Source organism: Acomys minous (genome assembly GCF_964271855.1).
Source record: "Acomys minous genome assembly, chromosome: 3".
NCBI lineage: Eukaryota > Metazoa > Chordata > Mammalia > Rodentia > Muridae > Acomys > Acomys minous.
This window is the reverse complement of record NC_140485.1, coordinates 3,916,546-3,934,461: the sequence shown is the minus strand read 5'-3', so window position 1 is coordinate 3,934,461 and position 17,916 is coordinate 3,916,546. Positions and strand designations below refer to the sequence as shown.

The following is a 17,916-nucleotide window of genomic DNA, read 5'->3' as shown; positions in this document are numbered from 1 at the left end:
TGTTTTCTGAAAGTTTGTTGTCTTTTAATCAGAGTTACAGAGGGCCATTGTTTAGGATATGATGCATTTTTAAATGCACATCTGAAATCACCCCTGACTGGCAGCCCTTCTTAATGTACAAAATCCTCCCAAGTATCATGTTTACAGTACCAGATCTTCTCTGCTACCCCCACTCAATCCTGCCTGCCTTTGGATGTGGGACTTAAAGGGGAAACAGAGATCAAGGCTTGTACTGAAAGATACTCAGGCAGTAAAGAAGTAATCAAAAAAGCTTTGCTCTTAAAAGTCCACTGGTAGCAAACGCAGCCTCAGCACTCAGTGCACACTCAGGCTGATGCCAGAGCCTGGTGCTGCAAAAGGATCGATTGTTTACCTAGTAGTACTGTTTCCTTCTAACTTTCACATTATCTTATTTTCAAGACTGCTTTGTTTACTAAGCAGCTTTTATTCCCTTGGATATACTTACACTTAACAACCAGTTGTTTACTAACAGTTCTTATATATAGGTGGAAACCAGTCTTGGGGGAAAAAAAAAACTAAAACAAAAAACAGTTCTAGGAATTGGGTGGGGAACAAAAGAAAATATGGCTATGAATTACAGAATAATTAAAACAGTGCCTCCAAGACCAGGCTATTTTACCGTGTGAGTAGAACACCAAGTATATTACTGTGCTACTTACTTTCAGCGCCATCACTGAGCACAGTCAGCCACTGTGGGTCTTTCGGACACCTGCTGCTTATGACAACTGTTAAACATCCATTGCTATGAGTTCACACATTCTCCAGCATGCTGGGAGATGCATATTCTGTAGGCAGATAACTGCACAATTCACAAGGCTTGGGAAACTGGCAACAGTGCTGTGGTGACTCTGACCCTAGAGCAGCATATGAAACCTCCAAGGACTCTAAAGAAACTCAATTAACAAAGACGTTAACATAAACCCCAAAATTCCCAAACTCTTTGAACATAGGGTACTGTGCTCAGGTTCGGTATAATCGTGCCAGGATTTTCTAAACAAGCGTCTTAGACAAAATTCAGCCATTGTGAGAAGCTGATGAGAGTAAAACTGAAGCCAAACTATAATGTTCCTGGGCAAATAAAGATGTGGTCACAGAAAATCACCTCAGGATAGTTAGAGGTGACACTAGCCCAAGTCCATCTAATTCTATAAAGAATGGACACATAATGCTTTTTAAAAGGGGTGGGGTGAGAGCAAGACTGATAACACCGTATCCCTCTTCTAATGGACTCATCAAAATCAGGTGCCATGGTACAACACATGCTTGAGTGAGGAAGCTGAAAACAGACTAGAACACACAACCACCTCCAGTACTGCTGGAACTGTCGAGCTTGTGTGGTTAGAGGGCAGATGCACACACACTATCACGGCAAGCCTATGCCTGAGAAGTTTCCAGAGAATGGGTCTTGAACACTGAAGGAAGTCTGCATTTCCACCTGAAACAGGCGCTAAGCACAGTAGTCCCATCTACTAAAGACAATGTGAGCAAATATTAGGAAAGTTTGTGCTCAGCTAACAAAATTGTTAAAAATTCTTTATTTGCAATCTCCCACCCGTAGTTAACCCAAGAGCATTTTAAAAAATAATTCAAAAGGTAGCTGTCAAAACAACTCCTTACTGCGTAAATATGTAAAAACATCCAGAAGTCAAAGTCCTACACTATTAGTTTATAAAAAGCAATTGCAACATTTAAAAAGATGAGGATTCACTCTCATCAATATCCTTATCTGGATCCTGTTCGGCAGCTTCTCTTTCTTGTTGCTGTTTCTTCCAAAGTTTGGCCATAGCCAGAAGCTTGAGGTTAGGCTGGTTGGCAGCATCCTCTGGAAAGATGTAGTCATAGTATTCTTCCCAGCCAGCATCAGACTGCAGAAGTAAATACACCAGTGAAAAGGTGAGCAGACACACAACTGGCGCACGCTTCATTCAGAAGGTAGAGTGAAGGATGTCTAGGAAGCGTACAAGTCAAACTGAGCTGTTTACAAAGCAACATTAAATCCTGCTGTAGAAGCAACAAAAGGCTGTGCCTAAATGAGTGACTAAGCAGCCATGCCCACGAGCTCACCAAGGACTGAACAAGTGGAAGAAAACTAAACATCCAAGCACAGGCAATCAAAACACGCAGCGCCTCAGTCGCCTCGCCTTTGAGTCTCAGGGGCTGGAGAGGAGGCCCAGCCGTTGAGGACCCAGGTCAGCTTTCTGGCACCTACGCGGTCGCTTACAACCAGTAACTCCAGTTCCAGGGTATCCAGTGCTGCCGTCTGCCCTGAGAGGGCACCCGGCAGGCATGTGGCACCCATGCAGGCAAATCACTCTTAAAAATAATTCGTTAAAATCTGAGTTTTACTAAATATTCAGGAGCAGAGAGCACACAGCTGTGTATTACTTGGATGCCTAGCTCTCACCTCCTCATTCCCAGTTGAGCATGGATTCTACTGTCCTGAAATGCAGGCTCTCAGCTCCTACTTTCTGCCCCCCACCCCAGTTATAAAAACAACCAAAAGATCATCTTCAACCTAAGTCCCTCAGGTCCAGATGCCAGCAATCTAGTCATATATAAAAGTCTTACATGGCTCCCACCAAACTTGCTCTACCCTACAAAGCCTTCTTAAGACTGGTTCCCCTAAAAGGTGAAGCTCCCCCATGCCCATGCTGACTTCCCACTCTAGCAATACCAGGCCTCATGCAACTCCCAGACTCCACCTTCACTCCGAAGTCTTTGCTTCCACACCGTCCCACTTTCCACCCCTGGCTGTCTTCCTGGTGTCCACACAAGTGGCTCCTTATACCCAGGTTGTCCATTTCTGCTTTTAGGGATGATCAAACACTACCTCAGTGCACACGGTCCACAGTCAGATGCATTCTCACTCTTTGACAGGAGATGAGCACGCCCTAGACCTGAGCCCTTACCCCATCGTCGGCCTGGACCTTTCTCCTCTTCTTGACCTTTTCTGGCATGAGTTTGTCTACTCTCTCCTTGTCTGATACTGTTCCAAATTCATCTTCAAAACCTCGCCAGGATTCCAGCAACATAAGTCTCTCTTCTTTCTCTTCACAGTTTCTCATGGTCTTGTTAGCCTCTTCATAAATCTGTCTGCATTTAGCCACACTTCCTTCTTTCCCTGAAGATAACTCGAACTGAGCAAAACTGATCCATACCTTTAAAAAGTTAACAAACAGGAGAGAGAGAGAGAGAGAGAGAGAGAGAGAGAGAGAGAGAGAGAGAGAGAGAGAGAGAGAAAACAAAACCAAATTAAGCATGTTAGCAGAACACAGTAACCCTGGTGATTATAAAGTCACTTCTCCAGCTCACGGCAAAGGCTGGTGCACTGAACAGACGCCGCAGTGTCGGTACTGGAACAGTCTCCTGCTTTTAAGTGTCTGACACAGTTTTAAAATGCTGAAAAAAACTACTTTTACCCTGTGATTCCCAAGAGATTCATGTATAGCAGAAACAATGGCCCGATAATAATATTCTTAAATCCTGAGGACAGATTCTAAGAACAAAAAAGACATTTCAAATAATTTGTCTAAAAAACCCCAAAACTGCTGTACAACCTGAAACGAAAGATTACTGACAAAGTACAGTACCTTGACATGCTGTGTTCGCTGAAGCAACTGTCTGTAAAGGCTTCGTGTTCTTGCAGTCTCTTCCTGCTCAATCTCAAAATCAATATATGATTTCCAAAGTACCTAAGAAAACAATAGGTCAAGCTCAGCACCAAAAGAGCCACATGCCCTATCGTTCAGTCACCCTGACTCCCCTCATCAATTAGACCAAATGTGCATGAAGTAATAGTGGCATTTAGAGGCCTGCCAAATCGTGACTATAATTTTAGATTAAAAAAAAAAAAAGGCCTTGTATTCAGTTTTACATTTTCTTTTCAAATATTCAATACAACCAAAACTTGTCAAGAATTCCAGGTACTTTCATGATCCTGTCACATGCAGTTAACTTTTAGGGAGAAAATAGGCCAAATTAGCCACTGTGTGTTCCTTTCCTCAATGCCAATTTCTTGTTACTTGAGTTCAAAAAACACTAACTGCGCACCAGTCCTAAAGACAAAACAGGGCCTGGAGCTGGTGGTCTGGTGGAGGAGCTGAGGCCATCAAGGAACCAGCACTACAGGAAGCTGCCCTGATGTAAGGTCATGCTAACACAAGAAGACCAGGACACTTCTGTGGCTTCTGGGGACTCCAGTCAGCCCTGCCTGTGGCTTAACTACTGAGGCAGGCCAGGGCTCCAGGCTGCAGCAGTCGAATCTAGGAAGATCATGTCTCAGGCAAAAGTATGCTAAGGGCAGAGATATGCAGTCTCTACTCTGTTTCCTGTGCTCCAGATGGGGCCCTACAGCTGTTTCCTTGTCAGCTGTGGGGTATTTTTGTGTGTGTGTGTGTCAGCTGTGGTGTGTGTGTGTGTGTGTGTGTGTGTTGCTGCTGACACTCCCCTAGCCTACTTTCCTTCTCAACAAACAGAAGCATCTGACCAGAGTGGAGAAGACTGTAGATTAGTTGGGACATCTTTATACTTTTGGATGGTTAGCTAGGGGAGCTACTTGAGGACTACCTAGATATATTCAACTTGGGGTCCTCACCTCTGGCATGTCCAAGCGTGGCTGGCTGATGGCTAGTTCATAGATTGCCCGAGCTCTCTCGATATCACCAAGGATTGTCTCTAATTCTGCAAACTTAATCCATGAGGTACAATTTTCAGGTCCAAATTCCAAGAACTTTTCATAAAGCTTCCGGCATCTGTCAAATTCTCGAAGCTGCAGTTCCAGTTCTATGTAACCTTTGAATAGCTTGTTCTTTGGACATTTGCCTATGGAGGTCCCCTGCGGAATAAAATGGCCAAGAGCATTGTTATGTTTATGGCTCACCTTACTTTAGTCACTGTCACTCTGTCCTAGAAGCTATCCTCTGCTGGGGTCAGCAGGCTGTTCTGTGGCTGTGCTGTCACACTGTCCACTGCACACTAGGCACTCAGCTGACACTGGGGCCTGGGGTCACTGGGCTCGGTCAGCCACAGGCTGTAGTGCAGGATTACACAACTACTGGGTTTTATACCTCCACAGGATCGCCTAGAAAATATGAATGTCAAACATACAAACCTTTAAATAAAATATAACCAAGCCTAACTTACTACCCACAGGAAGCAAATAGTTTGTCTGAAGGATATTCTATGTATACACGGTGTTTTATCCTGCTGAGACATTTTGTGACAAATTATGAGGAGGGTGCTTTCAGACTAATTCCAGATAACTAATCTGGGGGCAAATCTAGTAACTAGTGATGTTTGTAACTTAAGCATTATCATTTAACGTTTCTTTAAGCACTGTTTTGGTTTGGTTTGGTTTGGGACTTTTTGTTGCTGTCTTAGAGACAGGGTTTCTCTATGTAACAGCTCTGTAGACCAGGCTGGCCTCCGGCTCAGAGATCTGCCTGAGCCTGTCTTCCAAGTACAGGGATAAAGGCCTGCGCCACCCACCGGGCTTAGCCCCTGTTTTTGTTTGTATCTCTTGACACTTTCATTCATATACACAATGTATCTTGATTGTATCCACCCCACTTCTTCTCTCACTCTCTCTTCCAACATGTACTGCCCACCTTCATGTCACACTGAATCCAGTTAGTTTTGGCTCCATGAGCACAGGCAACCCCGTGCTATCCTGAAGAAAAATAAAAATGGATGCCTCCCACTCAGCAGCTGTCTGCTGTCAATAACTCCCCAGCTGGACGGAGTCTCATGAGCCCCTCCCCCATTCATGTGGGGATGGCTTCATCTTGTGCAAGGCTCCTGCAGCCCACTACGCTGCTCTGAGTTTGAGTGACAGTCATGGCATCTCCAGAAGACACTTCACAGCACTCTTCCCCACCGCCTGTTCTTATACTTCCCACCTCCTCTTCTTCGGTGGTCCCTGAGCCTTGCCTTGCAGGGAGGTAGAAAGGGTTATACTATGTCCCCTCACTCACCAGTCACTTATTCTCCAAGCACTATCTATTAGTTTTCTAACATGTCCCCCCCCGCCCCCCCCCCCTCTCTCCATACAGACTGTAAGCACGAAGGTCTTAACCTCCTCATGCAACTGAATGGAACACACTGAGCCTTTTTTTTTTTTTTTTTTTACTTACCAGAGCTCTTCTGGCAAAGGGAAGATTTTTCTGTCTTATTTCAAACTGTGCATAATATAACCACATTTTGGCAAATGTGAACTACAAAACACAAGCATAAAAAGATCTAATTTAAGAGGCTCATTTACATTACATTTATATTAATTAACCAAAGCCACTGGAAACATTTCAGTGTGAGGTGAAATGTATTTTGTTTTTAAGCAAAGATAGCATTTATCAACAATTAAAAATATACCACAAGGCTGGTGAAATGGCTCAATGAAAGATGGCACCAGCTGTCAAGATTGACCTCTGTGTTTAATCTCCAGGACCCACATGGTGGACAAGACCAGCTCCCCAAAGCTGTCTTCTGACTTCTTTAAGTACATTATGGCAAATGCACAGCTCTCCCTTCATGACTTCATGACATGCAGCTTCTACTTAAAATGTTTTAAAAATTGGTAAACATCCTATTTCTAAGAACTCCACTCAGTCTGTACTTCTAAAGCAGGACTTTTTGTTTCTCATGCTGGGAAATGTAGTGCAGTAACATTTAACTTCTCCAGAGAAGCCATGTGTTCAACCACACAAGCATGCACTTAGTTACTGCCCTGGATTTCCACACTGGTGTCTGCATTGCGGGCTGGTCACAGCACAGAGCGTTCTATGAACTGGACAGTAAGGGTGTTTCCTCAGACACAGACTGTATCTCTTGTTGATGTTTCTCATGCCACTCAAAAATTTTCAACTGATACATACTATTTTCACAAGTAATAAAACAGGATTTTGATACAGCAAGTGTACCTTTTTGTGAGGAATTAGTTCCAAAGACGCTTGATATACCTGTCTTGTTCTTTCAGGATCCTGCATCAAGATGATAAATTCATTAATGTTAATACTTATTTTACCAATTAATTTCATGCTGACTAGTAGAAAGAGACCCCCATTTCTCCAGATGCTAATTTTAAATATTGATTTAATTTATGATCAAAAAGAGCAACTACTTTTGATCATCTAACTTTTGTCTAAGAGTAACAACGTGGCCATCAAACTGGAATGGATCTCTGTAGAAAGGCCTTATCCTGACAGCAGATGGAAAGATATTAGAGTCTCAGATCAACAGAGTTTAGACTTTACCTGTTACATACACCTAACCTATTTCTGAAAATGCTACTTGATTTTACCAAAAGCAAAAATGTACAATTGGACACGATCCTTATTTGTGACAAAACCAACTACTAGGAAACCGTATGTAAGCAATTGGTCGTTGTTTCAGTTTTAAATGCTATCTATATTACTGTGCTCAAGGTTTTAAAACAAAACACAAGAGGCGCAGCTTAAATGATGTACATCGGTGGACAGAGTCCTAAAGGAATTTAAAGCTGCCTCAAACACTGTACCTACCAGTTACTCTCCACAGCAGGCCCAGCCATGATGCTGAGGTAAGACAGCCACTAATGGCCGAGCCACAGCTCCCTTCTCACCTTGGCCTCCAGCTCTTCATAGAGCGCATAGTTGATCCAGAGGTAGATGTAGCGCTTCCAGTGCCTCTTCTCCTGGATGGGCGGCACGTTGGCAATGGCCCTCTCGTAGACTTCACGCACAGTGTCGGCTTCTGCGTCACTCTCCACCAAGCGCAAGTAATCAAACCACGCATCGTAATTGTGTGGATTAGCCTAGGAAAAACCCCAGCTTAATCAATAAAAACAGAACCAAGTGCTACACTTGACAAGCTATCAGAACTGTGTGACACCAAACTTGATATATTTTGGCAATTTCTCCCTTTAGATTTTCCCCTGCTACCTCACTTTGAAAGCACTGCCCCTGCGGCTGTACAGAAGGAACGTAAAAGGTCACTGGCTAGGCGCTGCGCGGCAAAGCCTCGTCTTCTGGTGCAGTCATGGAAGAGAACTGCTCAATAGTGACATTCCATTTGTTAGTTTCTGAAACAGGGTCTCACTCCATAGCCTAGGCTGGCCTTGAAGTCATGATAAGTATCTTGCCTTGCCCTCCCCAGTCCTGGGACTACAGGCTTGAGCCACTATACACAGCCTCCAACTTTATAAATGTTTTTGTTTTTTTGATAGGACAATTGGTCTTAGACAATAATCTTTTTTTTTTAAATTTAAGTAATTTATTCAATATAAATGTATTTTTTACATATATGGCTATATACCATTATTTTGATAAAAAATCATAATGGGTATATATGAGACTATAAGCAGGAAACCCACCTTTCAAATAACAGTAATTTATCCTGAGCATATCTTACCTCTCTGAATATAACTGACCTATGCTGCTTCATTTAGCACCAGACTTAGTGCTTTGCTAGAAGCTATCTCAATGTGACTAAGCAAAAGATACACAGAACAGTTAGATGAGATGCTGCCGTCTTACACTGAAATCAAATGGTGTATCACAGAGATGGAGCAGAACTGCCAACCATAGATCTCTTGCTCATGCAAAGAAGGTGTTCGCCCACGTCTGACCCTTCTATCTTTCCCAAAAATGAGCTCGGACACATGCCACATTTCTTTTGAGGCATGGACTTGATATGAAACCTGGGGTGGCCTCAAACTAACAATTTTTCTGCCTCTATTTTCTAAGCGCTAGGACTGACACTTCTCCAGCTTGCTATCATTAAGATGTCTGCACATGGGAGTGGCACAGCAAATCCAGCACTGCTCGCCCTCCTTTCTCCCAGCCACATTTATTCCAATTTGCTGAACTTGCTGCCAAGTCTTCAGACATTTCATCTAGATGGTGATCACTAGCTGGACTCGCTGTTGTTTGTGCCATCCCAGAGAGCCTGACAACACTAGCTGTCTACAGCAGCATCCCAGAGAGCCTGACAACACTAGCTGTCTACAGCAGCACATCCTAGAGAGCCTGACAACACTAGCCGTCTACAGCAGCACATCCCAGAGAGCCTGACAACACTAGCCGTCTACAGCAGCACATCCCAGAGAGCCTGACAACACTAGCCGTCTACAGCAGCACATCCTAGAAAGCCTGACAACACTAGCCGTCTACAGCACCATCCCAGAGAGCCTGACAACACTAGCCGTCTACAGCACCATCCCAGAGAGCCTGACAACACTAGCCGTCTACAGCACCATCCCAGAGAGCCTGACAACACTAGCCGTCTACAGCAGCACCATCCTAGAGAGCCTGACAACACTAGCCGTCTACAGCAGCACATCCTAGAGAGCCTGACAACACTAGCCGTCTACAGCAGCACATCCTAGAGAGCCTGACAACACTAGCCGTCTACAGCACCATCCCAGAGAGCCTGACAACACTAGCCGTCTACAGCAGCACATCCTAGAGAGCCTGACAACACTAGCCGTCTACAGCAGCACATCCTAGAGAGCCTGACAACACTAGCCGTCTACAGCAGCACCCACCTTCACTTCTTCTTCATACTGGAATCTCCGTTTGCTCACGATGATATCTTCTATACCCCTCCGGTCGCCAAACTTCTTCTCAAAGATGGTATAGTTTTTAAATAGCTCTTGGGCCTCTTGTTTTGAAATTCTATCCAGGGCATATTTGTAGATAACTCGTACCCTTTCAAACTAAGAGCAGGTTAGAAGATCATTGTCTAAAGCACACTCTTTTAGCCACACCTTGAGAACAACTGCAGCCTATTACTTATAAATGAAAATGTGAGGCCTCGATCAGGAAGGCCTAATATTCTTATTTTAGTTTCATATTTAATAGTGTCACAAACTGAGCTTCTGTGTTCTCTTGACCCATCCTGAGTCCTTTCCCAGGCTCACAGGCAATACCTCCATGACAGACCTGCTCACCCGCAAAGCCCCATGAAGGCGGCCTTGGTTCCTCTCCTGCTCTCCTTTCCTTTCCCGACTCTCTGAATAAGTGCTGCTGCTAGTACCTGCTCCTCCTGCTGCGGACTCGCTGTCTTATCCTTGCCTCCTAGGAGGTGAGTGCTGGTGGTCAAGCCCACAGCTTCACCCGCTGAGTGGCATCCTCAGCCCTCCCCGGCTCCACCCTGGCCCGACCCTGCCCCTCATCCAGTCACTGTCCTACTCAAAGCCCTCTAGTCTTTGGCCCCCCCCCCCCCCCCCCGGGAAGAAGCTGGTGCCTCCAATTCCCATGTTTTCTGTGTCTACCGAGGAAGAAAGGAGCCGGCTGACTTGCGGGGCGACCTGTCTGCATTCCGCCTTGTTCCCGTAGCTGAGGGCACTAGTTCTTTTGCCTCCCAGCTTCTTCTCTATAAAGCCCTTGAGTCAGGGCTCCAAGTGACTCTCGTCAGTTCATAAGTGGACTTCTGTGTTTGCGAGCCAAGGTCACAAGCACGCTAAGGTGGCTTCAAGGTTATCCTCCTGCCTCAGCCTCAGAGTCAGTCCTCAGTTTTCTGAAAGTTGGGATGACAGACACCTAACTGCAGATGTTCCTGTTTAAAGGCCTGATTTTCCAGCTATCATACATGACCACTCAACTCCAACCTATAGCTCAGCAATGCATGCACGCTGTTCTGCATAAATTATTTCTGTGTCTAGAAAACATTTTCTCTATGGATAAGTGAACAAAATAAAGCAGAAATGAGCTCATCACGACTTACTTCTTTCTGATTTTCCTCAAACTTAGCGAAGGCCACATACAGGTGCTCGTCCATATGTTCATCCCCAAAGAACTCCACCGCTCTCTCGTAGACCTTCCTCGCATGGGCAAAGTAAGCATGCTTCTCCTCAAACCGTGCGTACTTGATCCAGTTCTTCACAGCGGGGTGCACAAGCACAAGTGCAGGGAGTGAAGGAAAGCTCAGGCCAGCCCTGCAGCCTGAGGGCGGCTCGGCGCAAGGCGACATGCACACAAGTACACAGGCTTAGTGCCCTGAGCATCCTACAAACTCCAGCAACTCAAAATACAACTGGAGGGGTGATGGAACCCATACAAAGGGGTCTACCAACGCCCCCCAGCCTGTGACGTCAGGGTCACGGTGCTCATTTGAGCTGCCTTCAGTGTGGACTCGGTACTGTAGCAGTGGGACACACAGAAAGAGTCTGGAGCCAAAGAAAACCCCCAACCTGGCTATAAGCCAGGCCATCTTCAACAAGTCATCTGTCTCAGTTTTTTCATGTGGAAAGGGAAAAATCGTACCAACCTTGCCTATCATTGCTTTATTAAATGAGGAAATGCTTATGAGACTTTGCACTTTCTGGGCAAAAGACCATGGCCATTACATTAGATGCTCAGTAACAGCAGTCCCCCCAAATGAATGAAGCCATCTGCCACAAAGAGAAAGCTGCGATCTAGCTAAAGCTTCACTTGCCATTTTATGAACAGGCACATCAACCTTCCTTCAAGGAGCCAGTAACTTCCACAGTGAAAATACACTCAGGAGTGGCAGAGGTGTTAAGAACATCAATTCTGAGGCTGATTTCCTAGGTCAAATACACACACGTCACCACCTAAGACCCTGGTCAAGTTACCGAGTCATTCCCGGTCTGTTTCCGCACCTGTAAAATGGAGCAGTTCCGGCACTGCTTAGGGTGTCACCTGCTACAAATCAAGTGCTTCCCAAGCCTCTGCTAAGCCACCATGAACGTAGAGACAACTTAAGATCTAAATGCTGTGCAATCAGGTTCTCAGTGTTTGCAGCAGTTCTGTAAAGCCAGTAAGAACTCTGAATGCCAAGTCACTGATCCTAGGAGGAATGTGGATGCATCTCCCACAGGGTAGAGTTTTAAATTCTAAAACCAGCACATCTTAGCTATTTTCCTATGTGTGTACATGTTCTGTGTGTGTATGTGCATGGGTAAGAGGCCAGAGGCTGACTGAGGTATCTTATCCAATTGTTCGCCTTATTTTTTGAGATGGGGCCTCTCACAGCCTGGTGCTCACCTATGCAGCTAATAGTCCTAGTGGTCCTCCTGTCCCTCCCACCCCAGCACCAGGATTACAGATATGTGCTGAGGTCATCTATTTACATGGCTGCTAGGGATCCAAACACAGGCCTCTATGCTTGTACACCAAGCACTTTATCAACTAAGCCATCTACTCATGTGGGATGTGGTTCTGAGCATCAACAACTAGCCTTGGGCTGTCTCATTATAGGTGTCAGAACCGTTCCACTGGCTTCAGAGAGGGAGAATGCCTCTTGTGGACACAGTACAGGCCTCTCATGTCTTCACACTCAGGCGTCACTATATACAGCTGCAATGGACTTCAACTGCATGCTGAGCGACACCAAATGTTTACTGTCCTATGCATGTCCTACAAGTGGCTGCTAAAGTGTGGCACTTATTGAGGATTCCAAACAAATTTTAACATGTGTGGCAATGTGCAAATAAGGCACCTCTGGGTGATGAGGACCACAGAGCTGTTTCTAACAGGGCTTTCACAAACACTATCCTCTAGCGTTCTGTTTTCTGTAGTGCTGGATCCTAAACCCAGGACCTCAGAATAATGCTAGGCAAGTGTATACACTTAGCCTTCACCATATTTAGTTTTAACTTTTCTTATACAGAAAGGACCTCAAGGAACTAAATGACTCTGGAGACACAGCTAGTAAGTAGTAACCCTCTGCATGACCTCTAGTAGCAGTGCTAACGATCAACACAGGCCTCTGGTTCTAGCAGCCACCTTAGTGCAAACCCCGAAAATGAACCCACAATATCAGTGAAAGACTCAAGTCACCCAGTCCACAAATTCTTATGTGTCCAATTTCTATCCCCACAAAAAACTGTGAAAGTGATGAAACTGGCCTTCCTGACCTCCGGTGTCACATTAATAGCTTTACTGGGACATCTTTTGGGGAGGCAGACACCCACGGCAACCACGTGCCACTAACACCTCGCTCAAAGGATATAGCGTTCATAAATGGTGCGGGCCCGCTCCACCTCTTTGTATCTCAGCTCGAAGTTGATGTAGGAGTGCCAGGCCTGCTCCTCGGGCTGCCACTCCATCCAGCGCTCAAACACCTGACGGGCACCAGCAACGTTGCCCAACATCTCCTCCATGTATGTGTACTTGTACCTGACAGAGAATCAGCCAAAGATGCCTACGGTGGTCAACATGACTTAGGAAAAAAGTAAGCTTTGATAGTTCCCATGTTTTGCTAAATGCAAAGATTTAAGGGGTTTTGTTTGTTTTGTTTTTGTTTTTTGAGACAGGGTTATACTCTTTGTAGCCTTAGCTGTCCTGGAACTTACTCTATAGACCAGGCTGGCTTCGAACTCTGAGATCCACCTGCCACTGGCTCCCAAGTACTGGGATTAAAAGTGTGCACCACCACCACACGGCCAATTTTAAGTTTTATTTTCCCAAAATGTTAAAGCAAATGTTTTCTTATTAAAATACAAGCCTTAAAAAGAAAGAACCATGGAGAGAGGGGTTTACTGTCTAGTTCATTAAGAAGTTTCTTATGAATAAAGGATTGTACTCACCATTTAAGTTTTGATTACACAGCTGTAAAACATTAGGATTATGACTCATAGATTACATGACAATAAAAAACTGTCTATTTTAAGAAAAAGTAGAATGTGAAGTTCAACATATAAAATTATTATAATTGCAAATAAGACCAATACACAAGCAAGTGGTACTTTTCTAGTTCACAAAGACTGCTTCGTGCAATCAGCAACTTACCAGAACTGGTTGACTCGTGGCAGAGTTGTTATGGCGCGGTCCCAGATATTCCGGGCGTGGTTGACCTGGCGGTTCTTCATCTCCATTTCTGCATATTTCAGCCATAGTGTAATATTTCTGTAGTCAACATCTAAAGCACGCTCGTATATGGATCGAGCCCTTAACAGATAAGATGGAGAGCATCAAAGCCAGTGTCTGTAAGAGCCACAACAGGCACCTCAAACTAGCGGCAACATCCTCCTACGTTGCTAAAGACTTATCATGAGCCAAGTTCTGGTCATGAAAGAGGAAAAGTAATGATGTCCTCAAGTTACTGAATAGTCTTTTTGTTTGTTTGTTTGTTTTTCGAGACAGCGTTTCTGTGTAGCCTTGGCTGTCATCAAACTCACAGAGATCTGCCTGCCTCTGCCTCCTGAGTGCTGGGATTAAAGGCGCGTACTACCAGGCCTGGCAACCTTTTGGTTTTTTTGAGACAGGGTTTTTCTGTGTAATAGCCCTGGCTGTCCTGGAACTCTCTTTGTGGACCAGGCTGGCCTCAAACTTATAGCAATCCACTTGCCTCTGCCTCTGAGTGCTGGGATTAAGGACACGAGCCACCACACCTGGCTCTTATAGTACAGTCTTAAAGGGAGACCAGCTTGTGATTATTTCATAATGTCATGACCATTACAGTCAGGGTCTGCACAGGAAGCAGAGAAATGGCAATGCTTGATGGAACAGGCTAAGCAGCAGGAACTCCAGAACTGAGGATGTAAGAGGGAGCTCTAGATTGTTCAAAAGCCAAGGCTGGTGAAGAACGGTGCCTTCAAGGGGTCAAGGCAGAGGGCAAACAAATGTCACAGTACAGGGCAATGGTGTGCTCAGTCACAGCAGCGTAAAGGAGAATGCAGAAAGGCTGCCAACTGGAAGTGAAGGCCATAGTTTTTTATCTCAACAACAGATTTCAGCAGAACACTTTTTATTTTGAAATATGAGTACTCAGAGAACAGATAAAACAGTTTCTTTACCACAGGAATGCTGGCAGCGAGTCCCACATACAGAACCTGCAACACTCCACAGATGCCCTTCCTGTGCCCCAAGGTCCCTCAGAAGAACCCTCAGGCTCCACGGGGCAGAAGCTGGGCCCAGTCCTGTGCTTTACTTTCCTTAGTTTCTCATGTGCTGCTTTACGGAATCTTTACAAACAGACACTACAGTCTCAGCAATTTTACCTTTGAATTTCTTTTAGACTCTCTTCCCACTGTGCATATTTTATCCAGTTACTAATCACAGTCCTATTTTTTCTTATGTTATCTTCAAAAGTCTGAAAGGCAAAAAAAAGGGGGGGGGTGGTATAGTAAGGAGAAAATGACTTTGCCTTTCGCCTTGTAATATCAGTTATTCATTTCATTCTTTTAAAGACAAACTATGGGGACTGGAGAGATGGCCCAGTGGTTAAGAGCAATAGCTGTACTTCCAAAGGATCCAGGTTCAATTCCCAGCACCCACAGGACAGCTCACAACTGTCTGTACCAGTTCCAGGGGGCACAACACCCTCAAACAGACACACATGCAGGCAAAACACCAATGCACACAAAACAAAGTAAATTATACCTTAGATGCTAAGGAACAAAAAGCTTCCTACAGAAGGTTACAGTGGCAGGCGTTTCTCTAAAGTTTATGTAGACAACAAGAAAACCATACATGTGCCTATCAGAAGAACGGTTGTTGTTGCCCGTAACAGTAGCTAGTACTTTAATATGTTCTGCTCTCATTCTTAGGAAGAGAACAGTTTCTAACATTACCTTCAAGTGTTCTCAGGAATGCGCAGAATTTCACATTTAACTTCTACAATACTAGTGGATTAAATAAATCCCAAATATCAACCTGAGGTTAAAGCCCACAGGCTCGCTCAGAGCTCTCTCCCAGGCACTGCTCCTACTGTGGCCCGTGACAGGGACCGAGCTGCACCCTAACAGACTCACCTTCCTTTTCCGTAGTTTGTAGTCATTTAACTCTTCCTCATCTGTGATCTTCTGCTGAGGCGGAGGCGGGAGAAGCTCAAGCTCGCGCTCTTTAGCCTCTCGCAGGAGCTGCTCGGCGGTTATCTGCACCTCGGCGGGAGCTTTATTTTTCACCTTTTAGGAAAAAAGACATTTCTGCTTTGGGTAGTGCTCTCCACACAAGATTTTAAAACCCGACACACTTCTAGGATAGGTGTGAGTCCAAGATGTCCTCTTTGAATGACCTGTTCGATTCTCCCTGAGACAGAACGGGGTGGCGGTTCTGTATTTTCCATATAATACTTGACATTATTACTGTAAGTCCGTGGTGAAAGTCTCAAGAGAAACAAGTGACAAAACGACAGCAACTTTTCCCTAGTAAAAGAGTAGAAAAAGCACCGCCTCTTCATTATAAGCTGTTTACAGAATTCCTCTACTTATTTTAGCCCCTCTAGTGGACAGATTGGTTCACCATGCTATTTTAAGCCAGCTGAAACTTAGTTACTAAGTTCCCTTCCCTAGCCTGTAAGGTTCTCAAGTGCATGGAGCTGCGGGGCCCGACACAGTAGCTACAAGTCGAACACGTTCGCATTTATTTGGACCCTAAGTGCAAATATACTGTTCTAATTTGCTTTTCTTTTTTTTAACTGCTGTGATAAAACATCGACAACAAAAGCAACTTGGGTAAGAATGAGTCTATTGGCTTACACAGGGGAGGGCTGGGGCCCAAAGGCAGGTGGGGATGCAAAAGCCATGCTCAGCTGCTTCCTCACACTATTCAGGACCCAGGCACGGCACTCCCCGAGAAAGCTGGGTCTCCACATCAATCCTTAATCAAGAAAATGCCTTATAGACACGCCTACAAGCAATCTGATGGAGAATTTTATAAACTGAGGTTTCTCTTCCTAGATAACTTTTGCTTGTGTCAAGCTGACAAAAACCTAGCCAGCATACCTACTCTGGCTTTTATGACTCAGGATGGGAAGAAAAAAGAAAGACGGCTACCTACCACATTATATTTTTACCCCTCTGGTTCTTGCGCTGTGCGGTACTTGGATACATCTATAAAGGTTGCCATTTCGCCTTTCCACCTCTTTTACTGGCGTGCTGTTGCCCCGAGAAAAGCGAGGGATCCCCAGAGACTAGCAAGACTAAGAATTTGCCGAGCCGAACCTATGCCTCGCATTACAAAAATACCACTCTGGAACGAAGGCTGGTAAGGAGCGAGATGAACTCGGAGTGACAACCGAAGGGCCGAGCTCCCTGCCCGGAGTGTCTGGTGCACGACTCCGCAGACGCTGTGCTGGGGCCCTTCGTGGTCCGCCTACCTTGGCCACTTTAGGAATCCGCTGTTTCCCGGCCGCCGTGGAAGCCGCCATGTCTGCAGCCGCAGAAGGCGAGCGACGCTGGCCCACACCCGGGAGTTCAGAAACGCGACTCAGGTCCGCGGAGCCTGCCCACAACAAACTAGATCCCGGAACCGGAACCGGAACCGGAACTCGCCACGGCGACCTTTGACCGCCGCACGAGTCAGGCGGAACGCTGCGTCGTTAACGTAGCAACCGTTTTCGCGTCCTCCGTAGAGAAGCGCGGCGTGTTGGAGCTGAGGGTGAGGTGGGTAGCGCGGGCTGCGCCGCAGGCACTTGGGGCCCGGGCGGCGGGGTCGCAGCCAGGCCTGACTCTGCGATGCGTGCAGCTGTGGGCAGTAGCACCTGCGTGGGGCGTGGGAGTCTATTTCGGACGTGGAAACTAGGAAGAAGAGGGAAGAGCCGCGGAGGAAACCACAGCCCCGCAAGCAGCTGCCCGAGGAGCAGCGGTGGATGCTGGGATTTGTAGTTTCTGACCCCACGCCCCCTCGTCTAGGGTTTTCCTGCATTGGGCCAAGATAATGATCTTGAAATGTGGATTTTTAAATGAAAAGAGGTACTTCTGAAACAAGATGTTAGAGAAAGATGGAAATAAGTCAGTAATAAAGCGCCTACCAATATGATTGGAAACTGATGTGTAAATTTTTAGTCTGTGAATTTGTTTTCATTATTTCAATTCTTTTATCTTTCTTTTTTTGTTGTTTAAGATTTATTTATTGTATATGAGTGTTTTATCTGCAGCAGAGGGCATCATATAACATTATAGATGGTTGTGAGCCACCATGTGGTTGCTGGGAATTGAACCCAGGACCTCTGGAA

General features: G+C 45.4%; 2 protein-coding genes across 2 annotated transcripts in view; one reads left to right on the top strand and one right to left on the bottom strand.

Moving 5' to 3' along the window:
• Positions 1-1,541: 1,541 nt before the first annotated feature.
• Positions 1,542-17,226, bottom strand: CRNKL1 (crooked neck pre-mRNA splicing factor 1). The gene is made up of 14 exons (XM_084774690.1): positions 17,059-17,226; positions 15,713-15,865; positions 14,960-15,051; positions 13,749-13,907; positions 12,970-13,136; positions 10,720-10,898; positions 9,539-9,709; positions 7,616-7,807; positions 6,936-6,995; positions 6,153-6,233; positions 4,616-4,855; positions 3,612-3,713; positions 2,931-3,179; positions 1,542-1,886 (listed from the first exon to the last, which is right to left on the bottom strand). Exons 1-14 carry the CDS (start codon positions 17,107-17,109, stop codon positions 1,710-1,712), a joined length of 2,073 nt encoding a protein of 690 aa, XP_084630816.1. The 5' UTR covers positions 17,110-17,226; the 3' UTR covers positions 1,542-1,709.
• The window catches only part of CFAP61 (cilia and flagella associated protein 61), a 265,410-nt gene continuing 264,661 nt past the window's right edge, over positions 17,168-17,916 (top strand). Inside the window, exon 1 of the mRNA XM_084774689.1 lies at positions 17,168-17,344. The gene's annotated coding sequence lies outside the window, so the exon portion shown is untranslated. The remainder of the gene's footprint in view (positions 17,345-17,916) is intronic.